This window comes from Phodopus roborovskii, unplaced genomic scaffold (genome assembly GCF_943737965.1).
Source record: "Phodopus roborovskii unplaced genomic scaffold, PHOROB, whole genome shotgun sequence".
Classification (NCBI taxonomy): Eukaryota; Metazoa; Chordata; class Mammalia; order Rodentia; family Cricetidae; genus Phodopus; species Phodopus roborovskii.
In genome coordinates, this window is record NW_026126482.1 from 8336554 (window position 1) to 8349306 (window position 12753).

At 56.0% G+C, this 12753-nt stretch overlaps 1 protein-coding gene across 1 annotated transcript; it reads right to left on the bottom strand.

Moving 5' to 3' along the window:
• Window positions 1–3913: 3913 nt before the first annotated feature.
• Tspan17 (tetraspanin 17) lies at window positions 3914–11672 on the bottom strand. The gene is made up of 9 exons (XM_051194245.1): window positions 11364–11672; window positions 8750–8800; window positions 8536–8682; window positions 8020–8190; window positions 5974–6099; window positions 5708–5755; window positions 5191–5307; window positions 5059–5120; window positions 3914–4090 (listed from the first exon to the last, which is right to left on the bottom strand). The coding sequence occupies exons 1-9, from the start codon at window positions 11448–11450 to the stop codon at window positions 3946–3948; spliced, it is 954 nt and encodes a 317-aa protein (XP_051050202.1). The 5' UTR covers window positions 11451–11672; the 3' UTR covers window positions 3914–3945.
• Between the last annotated feature and the right edge of the window lie 1081 nt (window positions 11673–12753).

Here is a 12753-nt window from a genome sequence, read left to right on the forward strand (position 1 = left end):
CGTTTTATTATTGGTGCTGGGGAAGAAACCCAAGGTCTTATGTATACTGTGCAAGTGCTTGATTGACAACCACACTCCAGCCCTGACACCCGATTCAACACTGAGGCTAGCCCCCCTCCCATTCAACACTGAGGCTAGCCCCCTCCTATTCGACACTGAGGCTAGCCCCCCTCCCGTTCGACACTGGGGCTAGCCCCCTCCTACCCACCAGTTGCATTGTGGTTCTTAGAGTTTGTGTCCTAGCGGTGACGCTTTGTACCTGTCCTCAGACGACCAGGGGACAGAAAAACTCCAGCCTGTGAGGCAACTTCAACCTGTAGCCTGTTTTAATCAAGCTCCAGAGCTGAAGATAATTTTCTGTATTTTAATGTTAGAGAAATCGAAAGGAAGGCAAAGATTTGTGACAGCTGGAAACAAGATCACATCCCAGCTCCTGCATCCGCAGGTTGTGTCCCTGGAACCTGGCCGTGGGGACTTGTTTACGTCCTGTCTGGGGCTGCTTTATGCCACAGGGGCAGAACTGAGTGGCTGTGTGGCTATGTGACTCTGGCTCAGAATATTTGGCTCCTTTCAGAGAAAGTGTGCTTACCCCTAGGTCTGGATATCTCCATGGGAGCGTAGGGGATAGCTTCCCTGTCATATTCAAGTATTGAGAACATTGTCTGTAGACCGACCTGAATGAATGAATGAATTGGGGAGCATGTGGAGCCTGTGGAGCCTGTCACTTTAGCCTCCTAAGGAATGAACAATGACATACCCAACCCTACCGCCATCACCATCATGCTCTCCAACCCTGCCTGGCATATATCACCACACAGTCTCCTTAAGCACTGGGAGGCATCCCTGGGATGTCAGTCACTCCAAGTCCCTAGAGGAGATAATGAACCTGGCTACTGTTGGCCAGGGCTGGTGGGCTATGTTGTGTGCATTGCACTCTGCTGCCCTCTGGTGGTCATTTGGAGAAGCTGCCACCAAGCAACATACTTAGTTTCCTGGGACACCTGCCTTCAAACCCACCAGACCAACTTATCAGACATGTAGCAACTTGTCAACCTGGGCTCTGTCCTTCCAACCTCCCCACTCACACCCTCCCCCGGGGGTACCAGGAGTCACGGCAAATCCTCTGGCTAGTCTGAGATACTAGCTACCTCTCCTAGGGCTCTAGAGGACGCCCGTGGGCACTACTGGTATACACTTCATCCTGACAGCTGGAAGATGGCCTGGACCCCTACTGGCCAGAGACCCACCTAGTGCAGGATGGAAGCCTCGTCTGTTCCCTTGTGTTTTCTGCAGATCTGAAAAGGCCCCTGTGATGGTGAGGACCGCTTGGTGCAGAGAGCGGCCATGTGCTGTGGGTACGGGAGGCAGGTCTCCAATCAACCCCAACGTGCGCTGGAATACCCTCCCAAAGGCTCGGCATTTGAAGGCTCCCTTCTTTTGTTTTGTTTTTAGAGACAGGGTTCCTCTGTACTGCTTTGGGATCTGTCTTGGAACTCACTCTGTAGACCAGGCTGGCCAGAGATCCACCTGCCTCTGCCTCCCGAGTGCTGGGATGGAAGGCACACGCCACCCACGCCCAGCTGAAGGCTTGCTTCTCACAGGACAGTGTACAGATAAGACCTTTGTGAAGTGACAGGCTCATAGGGCTGTGGCTTCTCTGGTGGATTAACTCATTGATGACTTCGTAACGAAGAGAGGTGATAAGAGGGGAGGCTAGCTGGAGGGAGCGGGCCCTGGCGCATGGCCTCAGGAGCCATGCCTTGTCCCAAGCCCCTCCCTTGTGCTTCCTGGCTGCCCTGATTCAAGCAGCTGCCCCACTTTGCCCTCCCTAGCACTGACCGCTAACCACAAGGACCGTGGGATGGGACCAAGCAAAGACGGACCGGATCCTCGAAAAGCATGGGCCAGAAGAGCCAGTTCTCCCTCTGATTCTCTTGAGGCGTCTTGTGAGAGCAAGAAGTCGACTCAGTGATAATCACGTGTGTCTCACCACATCCTCACACCAGCAGCGACTGCTGCCTGCCTGCCTCTGCTGCAGAAACCCCAGGCTCTGGCTAGGGCCTCCTGTGTGGGCAATGGTGTGTTTGTGGTAAGCAGTGGAGGGTGCGTGGAAGGACGGGTAGGCAGACGGAGAACTGGAGATCTTGTAACAGGATGAGTTCTGGGAAACTCTGGGTCTGGCCCAGGTCCCCGCTCCTACACCATGTCGCCAGTTTCGGTTGTAAACCCCTGGTACCTCCACTTCCTGAGTCCATGCTCCCCACTCCCCACTCACTAACACCTTTCCTGACATCCCAGCTCCTCACACCAAGCCCACCACGGCCTTGGAGTCCTTACAGAAGCTGTCGCCAGAAATGGCGCCCTTCCCAACCCTCCACCCAGGCTCTCCAGCTGTCACTCATCTTCTTCATAGCGCATAATCACCAACAAAAATGCTTGCCTCCTCACCATCTGTCCCCCATGAGGAGGCAGCACAGGGCAGGAATTTTGCCTCGCCTCCCCCACCCGGGTCACTACCTAAGTAGAGCCCAGAGCCTGATCTTTGGGGAATAAAGACAACGTTACACCCTTACAGACTTCATTGGTTGCCTGCTCAGCATACAGGTCTCATCAGACCAAGAAGACACGTGCAATGCCAAACTCCTACCACAAGGGGGTGGTAGGATCTGTGTGCCTCGTATGATCTAGGCAGCCTCCCTCCCCTCTCGGGGTCTGTTTCCTCTTCAGAAAAAGAAACTGCAATTCACAAGGGAGCACCGAGCCCAGCTGAAAGGGGAAACAGTGCTTTATGCGCTGTGTTTATTGCAGCGTGCATACCACCACAGCCAGTGCCATCAAGAGCTCTGAGCAGCCTATGCCGGGACAAGGGGATCAGGTGCGCACTGTCAATCTATGCGGCTGCAGCTCCCAGGACCCCCACGTGGCTTCGCAGTCAGGGCCGCTGTAAGTGATGCGAACACAGGAGCCAGAAGCTGGGCCCCTGGCACTCGGTGCTGCCTGCAGGTTCCCAGCCTCTGAGATTTCTGTTGTCAGCCCCGCATCCCCACACCGAACGGCCCCTGTGGGTGAGGACTGCACCCTGTACTCCCAAGCAGCTCGTTATCATCATCCGATTGCAGATATGTTAGCATCGCAGAAGCTGTGTCTTCCTCTATCTGGTCCTGGCCAAAGCAAAGCAGGTCCCACTCTATTCCACTCATTGTAACTCATGTAGGGAAAAGGCGGCACCTGAGCTGTGACCTTTGACCCACACTACCTCTCCTTTTGTCCAGCACAGGGAAAGGGTAGAGACAGGTCACTGCACACATACCATCCCTCCAGGCAGCTAGATTGTCTAAACCTGAGCTGGTTAGCTTCTTCAGAAGCTTACAAGCCACCCAGTGTTAGCAGGGTGGGTGCTTGGAGAGGTTGTAAGGAAAGCCAAAGGCAGAGACTGTGGTGTTGGTGTGCCCCCTGGTGGCTGCAAGGCACCACTGCAGGCCATGGAGGACGGTTTTTAAACCAACAGCTGATGGACCCCAAAACAGACTCATGGGCTTCAGAGCACTCCTTTGCATGATCCTCTTGCCCTCGCCCCCACCGCTCAGTTCTGACAGCCACCTCAGCGCCCGGCACAGCTAGGATCCACCAGCTACACCTCTTAGGGGTGACCTCCAGTACCCATTCTTCAGATCTTTACGCCTTTCTCGAGGCTGACACATAGAAGCCCTGGGTGTTTTCCAAGAATAATCCGTAGGGGTGGGAAAGGCCAACACTCTGACGCTGGGGTCAGGTACACAGAAGAGGCCAGGTGGGGTGTCTCTACACCCTACTGTAGATGACACTGAACCTGAGCAGGGGTTTGGCCACACAGTCATTCTTCAGGAGATGTGGCCTTAAAGGCTAATAGTACACCCATCTAAAAGGCTATCTCAGGTGCTAAGTTACCCAGACCTGGAGACCTTGTTAGGCGATTGGGTTCAGGCCAGGGCCCTCACTGGGGAACTCCGGGGCTGAGCTGCCAACAGAACTTTCGAAGACGGTGAGTATGAGCCACGGTTTTTCAAAGTGTTGTTTATTGAGTAGTTTGTAGCCATCACCATGGGTGACCCTGAGAGGGAAGGGAGAGAGAAAATTCTTGGACTCATTTCAGAAGTTGTGACACTGAGACCAAGGCGGGTACCTGGCAGGCTCAAGGTCAGGGTGAAAGGGGAGAGGTCGGAGACAGCAGGCTCCTACGCCCACCCCACAGCCACACACACATACACCTCACAGTAGACAGGGGACAGAGAGGCATTCCCTCCCCTCCCAGCCACATCTTCCCATAGAGCCCCGAAAGGGCCATCACCTCACAGCAACGGGGTGGTGAGTCCAGGAGCACTTCTGAGCACATGCACACGCACACACACAAGTCACTCACACTCACACACTCACACACTCATACACTCACACTCACACACACTCACTCACACTCACACACTCACACACACTCACACACTCACACACACTCACTCACACGCACACACAAGTCACTCATACTCACACACTCACACACTCACACACACACACACACTCACACTCACACACTCACTCACACTCACAAGTCACTCACACTCACTCACTCTCACACACTCATACGCTCACTCACACTCACACACTTACTCACTCACACTCACACACTCACTCACTCTCTCACACACTCATACACTCACTCACACTCACACACTCACACTCACTCACTCACTCACACTCACTCACTCTCACACACTCACACACACTTACTCACTCACACTCACACACACACACACACACTCACTCTCTCACTCTCACACACTCATACACTCACTCACACTCACACACTCTCACTCACACACTCATACACTCACACACACTCACACACTCACTCACTCACACACACTCACCACAGAGCTCTGTGGCAAACAGCCCAGTGGCTCCCCACGCCTGCTCACAAGCCCTCAGGACTCAGGCCCTAACAGATGCCCTGCAGGCCTTGCCATTGTGAGAGAAACGGACCTCCTAGGAGGCCCCACCAGAGGCCATCACCCCTGGCAGCCTCACCAGTTGGCCTTCACTGCCTTGATGTCACTCACGAGACTCTGGGCCAAGCAGATGCCAAATATCTGTAAGACAGAGAGCTGGTGAGGGAAAGCGGGCGGCGTCAGACGGGCGAGGGAGAGGGCAGGGCTGTACCTGCAGGAGGGCGATGCCCACCAAGACCCCGGCCACCACAATCAGATTATCTTGCAGCCACTTCTCAAACTGGCCCACACAGCCTTTGGTGTAGATGGAGCCCTGCTGCTCCAGCTCCTGAGGACACACAGGACCAGACTCAGCCTGCCTGCAGCTCTGTTCCTCAGCCCGGGTCTACAGGCCCAGCCTGCCTAGGCTGCCTGGCTCCGCTAAAGAGGCTTTCTCTGAGCACACGGACCCTACCTTATCAACCGCCCAAGCTCTCATGGCTGTCCATATCAGTGTGCCTACGCGTTCACTGTTTTTGAGTGCAGAGACAATGCCTTAGCACTGGGTCCCCAGAGTCTAGAGCAATGCCACCTACAGCAATGTCATGGAATGAGCAACCCAAGACCTCACACCCACCTGGGGCCAGTCCCCCCCACAGAAGCCCTGAGACCTACCGAGGGAGCTTACCAGAGGCCACTATGCCACCCCTGTACCCCAGGTACCTCAACCCTGTCCCCACCCCTCTCACCAGCTTGAGTCGGATGTCATAGCCACACTGGGTATTGAGGACATCTTCCTGAGGGAGAGACAGACCATTAGCAATGTGCTAAGGGAACACCCATGGTCTCACTGGGTCCTGAACTACACAGAAACACAAACAGAAGCTTGGGTTTGCCGTGCCCACTCATCTGCTGTGAAACTCCAGACTTCTCAGCTCCTCTCCTGATACCAGAGCACAATGGCATGCACCTCCTACTACTTGGGGATCCTGCCTCCTCCCATAGCCCCACTCACCGCAGGGTCCCTAACACAGCAGGAAAATGGCACCCCACAGCGCTCACGACTGGGGTTCAAGTCAGTGCAGTTGAAGTAGATATTAAGGTTCCAGTCATTGGGCCCTCGGGCACCACAGCAAGACCACTAGGGAGAGAGAAGAGTCTGTGATTCGGGCGTACACAACTGAAACCAGGGCTAACCCCAGAGCTTCACTCTCCCTGTTTGGGGAAACCCAAAGGAGAGGGCTGGCTGGCTGGAGGGGAACCCCAATCCCTCCAGCAGATAGGCTTGAGCCCATAGGATCAGAGTGGGCAGGGGACTCTAAGAGGCGGGACACTGCTTAAAGGCTGTGGCTTCCACATGGGTGTCTCCGAGAGGCAAGAGCAAGACCAAGTCCTGAGGGGACAGAGGCTCTACAGACCCTGATGTCTGCCCTGGGTCTCTCCACACTTGACCAGGAGATTTTGCAAAACCTTCACTGCAGGGACAGGAGAGGAGCCCAGACAGCTTTCCCGTCCCAATCCACTTCTGCTGGGATCACGCTGGAGTCACAGTCCCCTCCCCAGAACATCCTTGCTAACTTTCCCACATGTGGCTGTGGCCATGCAAGCCCAAGTCTGCGGCGCAAGAGGCAGAGTGTGCGACAGTGCAGGCCCTACGCGAACTGTACCAGCTGCCGAAAGGCCGGCTGTGAGGCCGGGCAGCTCCAGGACGAGCAACAGCCAGCCAGCGGCAGACACAAGCCCTGTGAGCACAGCCAGGGCCATGACGCCCGGCCATGTTGCTGTGTGTGCAGGACTCAGACAACAGAGCCAGCACCTGCCCTATCGTCTGCTGGCCCCTGCTGGCCCCTGCTGGCCCCTGCTGGGGAGGTCTTTACCCACCCACGGATCCCTTCCCCTCCTCAGGGAGGCATCAAGGTCACCATTCCAGGGCTACCCGCCCTACTTTCTCCATTTCAGCCCTTGCCTCAGTGTATTCTCCCCCCTCCCCCACTTTCCTGCCCCCGTTAGCCCTGTTCTGTATGTTCATCATCATCTCCCAATTACCACACTGCCGTCACGAAGAGAACAGGCCGCACATTTTTAAAACCCCGAATCTCCCCGCATCTGGCTCAGGGCCTGTCCTAGTTCCATATTGAATAGAGACAGAAAGCACATGGGAACTCCAGGCTGCATGGCTGCTTCTGCCCCCAGGCAGCTCCAAGGCACCGCTGAGTCCCAGGGCCAAATCTTAATGAAGGTGAGTGGGTGTGGCAGGGTGTGGCCCTAAGGACCTGCGCGGACTCGAATGCACAGGTGGGAATGGTTTCAGTGCTTTAAGTACAGAACTTGAAATTACAGACAGTGCACAATACTTGATGAAAATAAGCAACTGTGCTCCAGCTAGAGAGACACATTAGTGGTTAAGAGCGCTGGCTGCTCTTCCCAAGGACCCAGGTTCAATTCCCAGCACCCACATGGTGGTTCACAACCATCAATAACTCCGGTTTCAAGGATCCGATGCCCTCTCCTGCCCTTTTCAGGTACCAGGCACACACATGGTGCACATACATATATGTGCAGGCAAAACACCCATATACATAAAAAAAATTGAAAAAAGAGACTTGGCAACTGCCTGCGCAATGACAAACTCATCCAGCAATGCATTTCTCAGAGAGGCCCTGTTACCAAACCTAAGTGACTATACTGGAAGTAGAAGAGGGCTGCAGCTGTAATTCTGCACAAAATCTGTGGCACAGTAATGGGGCATCAACAACACAGCAGGTACTCTGGGCCCAGACTGAGTAGAAAAAGAGACTTGCATTGTACTCTCCATTTCCTCCTCTGGCCAGTTTCACACGCCTGTGTCCCTACAGAGCTAGGCACGAGGAAGCCTGGAGCATGAGCAGGAGCTGACTTCTCCTGGGACAGGGGCTATCCTAGGTTAGTTCCTTCCCTGGCATCTGCTGGCCTGGGCGGGTGAGGAAGTGGTCCATGCACACACACACAGAGAATTCGCTCCCTCTCTTGCATGCCCGGCAGGAATTGCTTGCATGGGGCCCATGATGGACATTGCACTCACATATTCCTGAGCAAAGTCGATAAGGTTCTGAAGGTCAATATCATCCCGGTAGGCTTTGACATTGCTGTTGATGAAGAGATTGAGCTGGTCTCGAATCCAGTCTTTGAAGACAAAGGCCAGGATCCCTGCCGCCAGCTCCAGGAAGAAGATGAGGCCGAGGAACACAGAGAACTGGGTTGGGGGCATACAGATGGCAGGCATTGGATTGGCAAGTCTGGAGGTTCCACAGGCAAGAGCTCCCCACTACCTCTGCCAAGAACCAACGGAGCCCCAGTCTCGTCTCTACCCGCTATTTGGGTGCTGCCCCCTCCCAGTGCTGCAGTACGGAACCCAGGGCCCTGTGTGTGCTAGGCAAGTGCTCTACCACTGAGCTTGCTCCCTGCCCTTTAATGCCGTTTTGTGTTGACAAAGGACTGTGGTTTTACCTGTTCCTTGTCTGGTTACCATGCCTAGGCAAGAACTGAATGGAAAGCAGTCAGGGGTTTCCAATGTATACTGGGGTAGAGAGACACTTACAAACTTGAGCAGGAAGGTGTTTTCCCGGAGGGCCCCAATGCAGCCGGCAAAGCCCAGCACCGACATGACACCCCCAACCACCACAAACAGCCACACAGGGTCAAGACCGCCTAGATCTGTCAGCGCTGAGATGTTGGAGAGGACACCCTGCAACAGGGGAGTGGACAGCGTGAGGAAGTGACCCCCCCTTCACCCCTGAGCCCCTCTCTCTTACCTTCTCACCCCAGGCCCAGAGGCCAATGGCCAGGAACAGGGCTCCCAGCACCTGCAAAACAGCGAGAGGTCAGAGTTGGGCACCAGCACAGACTCTTCCTCACATCTCACCCTTAAAGACCAAAGCTGCGGGAGAAGGGCCCTATGAGTGGGGCGTGGTGGATACCTTCCCCACCCTGGAGGACACCTTCCAGGGAGTCTTCCCACAGGCTAGCTAGAGCACCTGAAGCCACCCCAAGCCTCAGACTGGACATCAGCCCCTTCGTGGACTCTCCAAGGACTCTCCCCACATAGAGCAGAATCCTGCTGAGAGGACCCCCCCAGCCCAGAAAGCATCTGGGCTCAGGTGAACTTGTGCCTTTGTTTTTGTTTTGTTTGTTTTTGAGACAGGATCTCAACGTAGTCAAGACTGGCCTCCAATCCATGACATAGCTGAAAATAACCGGGGGGGCCTTGGCCCGTTTTGGGTGCTCTACCCGGAACCTTTCTCTCCCTCTTGTGCCTCCTTGCCATTCAAACCCCAGCTGAAGCCCACCACCTTCTCCAGCCACCTGGATATCTATCTGCCAGGTGGTGGGTGTTTCCTCTATGCAGGGATAAGCCTTGGCATGGGGCCAAGAGCAGGGCTGGCCTCTTTACTGCTTTGCTCACAGGGCTAAAGGCTGCCTGGGACACTGAGGGGTCTGAAACAGGAGGGGAGATGTGAGGGTCTGGAGCCAGAGAGATGCCAGTGTCCCAACACGCTGAAATGACTGTGGAGAGGAAGGAGGATGGGAGGTTAAGGCTGGAACCAGGGTGAAGGGCAAAGACAGGGCAGGAGGCTGGGGAAGTTAGAAAAGGAGGAGGAGGAATGGGGTTGGGCTGAACAGGGAGGGGTTTGGGAAATTCAAGTTCTTTGTCCAAAGATGAGGTGATCAGATAGAGTGGGCTGCAGAAGTGATGCGCCGTTGCACGTCCCCACACCAGCACAGAAAAGGCATTTCCAGGGAGAATCCAGCAGCGACAGAACCCAGGACCAGGGAAGGAAAGGGTGGGTGGAGGTGGAGAGTCGACAGTCTAATGGTGTGTCCTCCCCACAGACCGAGTGTCTAGGGAGCTGCCCAGCGTCAGGGATGAGAGGGTGATTGGCCTTGACTGTCATGGCTCTCCAAGCGAGGACTTGAGGCCAGATAGTAAGAAAGACTGAGGCTGTGTAGGAGACACAGGCTGCCCAGATGAAGTCTGTCAATGTCCAGATGGCACAAGCAGAGCCAAGAACAGGGACACCAGGGCCTCAAGGTCCCAGACCCCTCCCCAGCCACACTTCCATAGAGCTGCAGCTGGCTAGATCTGACCCAGTTCTGCTCCATGCTGCCCAAGCACAGGACTTCAATGCTCTGCCCACCTTCACTCCCCTGCCCAGACCCAGGAACAAAGCTAGGACTTCTTGCCTCCCCCTCCCCCACCTGGCACTGAACACACTCAGAGTGACTGGCTTGCTCCTGATAAGCATCTGCTGCTCTCGGCAACTGTCTTAACCTCTTGGTGTCTATTCAGTTTACAGACAGTCCCCTATCTGCAAACTACAGATAATAGCAAGGTAGTTGGGAGAATGTGCCTCATTACAACTCCTTTAATATGAAACTCGGTATGATGGCTCACACCTGTAATCCCAGCACTCAGGAAGCTCAGACAGGAAAATTGCAGTAAATTCTAAGCCAGGATGGGCTACAGGGGGAGACCCTGTCTCAACAACAACAACAAAAAAATCATTATTTACTCTAACAACCAAGGAGGACAAACTCCGATACCACCCACTCCTAGGCTGGAAAGCTGAGGCCCTGAGAGTAAAGGTGTCTTGCCCAAAAGCCCCTGGACAAGGTCTGCTACACTGGAGCCCTCTGACTTTCAGGGCAGTGATCCTGGCAGCTGCCCATACCCTCCAGAGCAGACCGCTGAGATCCAAGGGCACCCAACACAGGGCAAAACCAGCAGCACATGGGGGAGCAGAGTCCTTGAACCCTGCCTGCTGAAAACAAGTTGGAAAGGCCTGGCTTGAAGGAGAGCATGCAGAGCCCGCCTTGGCGATAGGATGGAGGAGGAAGAAAAGAAACAGATGCTACCCTGGAAGGTGCCAGCAGCTATGGAATGCTGAATTCTGTGCCCAAGGGACAGCTCCCTGCTCTCAACCCGAGCTCCTTCTCCCTGCGGCCCCAGAGGCCTTGGCTTTTGTCCACTTCCTGCCCTCCTGGCTCACAAGCTTCCCGTCTGTGGTGGGCTAGGACCGCAGGGACCTCACGCACCACGCCAGGAGCTAGACTGGCCATGAGGTGGGGCGGGGCTCATCCCGCAACTACCACGCCCATGCAGTCTTCCGGCAAACGCCGCCCCTTTTCACCCAAACTTGGTGCTGCAACGCGAGCCTCCCGAACCCCCTCTGCTGGGACTGGGTCCCGCCCCTGTGAGCCCAGTAGCCCCCCCAGAACAGTTCTTGGGGACTGGGGACCGGGGTGGAAGGAATCGGGGGACAGTTCCCGGTCGCAAGCTCCTGAGAAGGGTGTCTCCCCCAGAAACTGAGATTGCCTCACACACACACCCGTCCCCAGAGCAGGACGCGGAGCAGACCCCGCGCTCACCCAGAAGACAATGTTGAAGCCAAACAGGAAGTATTTCCCGCAGCAGCCGACTTCAGGGTCCTGGAAATGCTGGTGCTTGCCGGGCATGGTGAGTGGTCACCCTCCGCCCCGGGAACCGGAGCCCGGGGAACCGGAGCCCGGAACCGGAGCCCGGGACCGGCTCAGCCCTCTGCGGGCCGCCCAGGCCTGGAGCCGCCCCGGGCCTAGCCCGGCGGCTGCTGCTTCATGGCCAAGGCCACACAGGGGCTCCCCGGCCGCCCCGCCCGCCGTGGCGCCGCCCCCGGCGCTCGGGCCGCCACACCCGGAGTGCCGTGCTCTCACCCGACCCCGCCCCCTACGGCGCTCCGGCCCCGCCCACGGATGGAGCCCCGCCCATGCCCACGACTCCGCCCCCAACCGGGTTTAAAAGCCCAGGCTCGGTCCATGCCCTGCCACCGCCCTCCCGAAGCCCCGCCCACGCTCCGCCCAAGACTCTGCCCCGTCTCAAAGCTGAGCCCGCCTCTGGTCCGCCCAGACTCCGCCCCCAGTCGGTCCGGACCCTTCTGGAGCTCCACCCTAGTCAGCCTCAGTTCTGAGCTACGCCCCAGACTTCCTTTCCCCATCTCCCCTCCAGCCGGCCTCATTCCTCCCCAAGACCCTGTTTCTCGGCCAAGCTTTGGCTATACCTCCAGCCAGCCCAACCCCACCCACCTCTGAGGAACCCCCACTCTCCATCTCCCTCCGACCCGCCATCGCAGCAAGCGCCCCCATTCCTCCAAAGGCTCCAGATGAGCCAACCGGCAGTGCTAGTGACCCGTGGGAAGACCCTGGCCCTCCAGTCTAAGGCTCAGAAGCAGTGGAGTCCATCCCCAGGGATGAGCCGTTGGGGATGGTGGGACCTGTGGACGCTGAGTTGAATATGAGCACATCAAGACCTGGCTGGAGTGCCATGACTTTCCATTTTGCCTATTCCTATCACAGCCCCTTCACATACTGACTTGGCTTTCTCCGGTTTCCTTGGTACCTGGGACTCACTGAAGTCCTGAAGCAGGACAGGACAGGTCCAGGCTTAGGGAAGCCTGAATCTTAAGTATTTAGATTCCACGTTTATCCCAAAGTATTTATTTAGAACAGATACAAAACAAAGGGGGGGAGGCTTGAGTGCCAGTAGCCTCAAGTGAACCCCAACCCCCACCAGTAATTTCTTCATGGTGCCAGTTTATCCTCTCCTCCCTCTCAGCCTGCCCTAAGGCACTGGACTGACTGCTGTTGTGTCTTGAGAGGACTGTGCAGGCTTGCTCAGTCCCAGAGCCTACCCGTCTTCACAAATGCAGTCTTTTCCCTACAGCCCATGGCAGAGGTTGGGGTAAAGTGGGTGGGGAGGGCAGACAATTCCAGAACCAAGCCACAG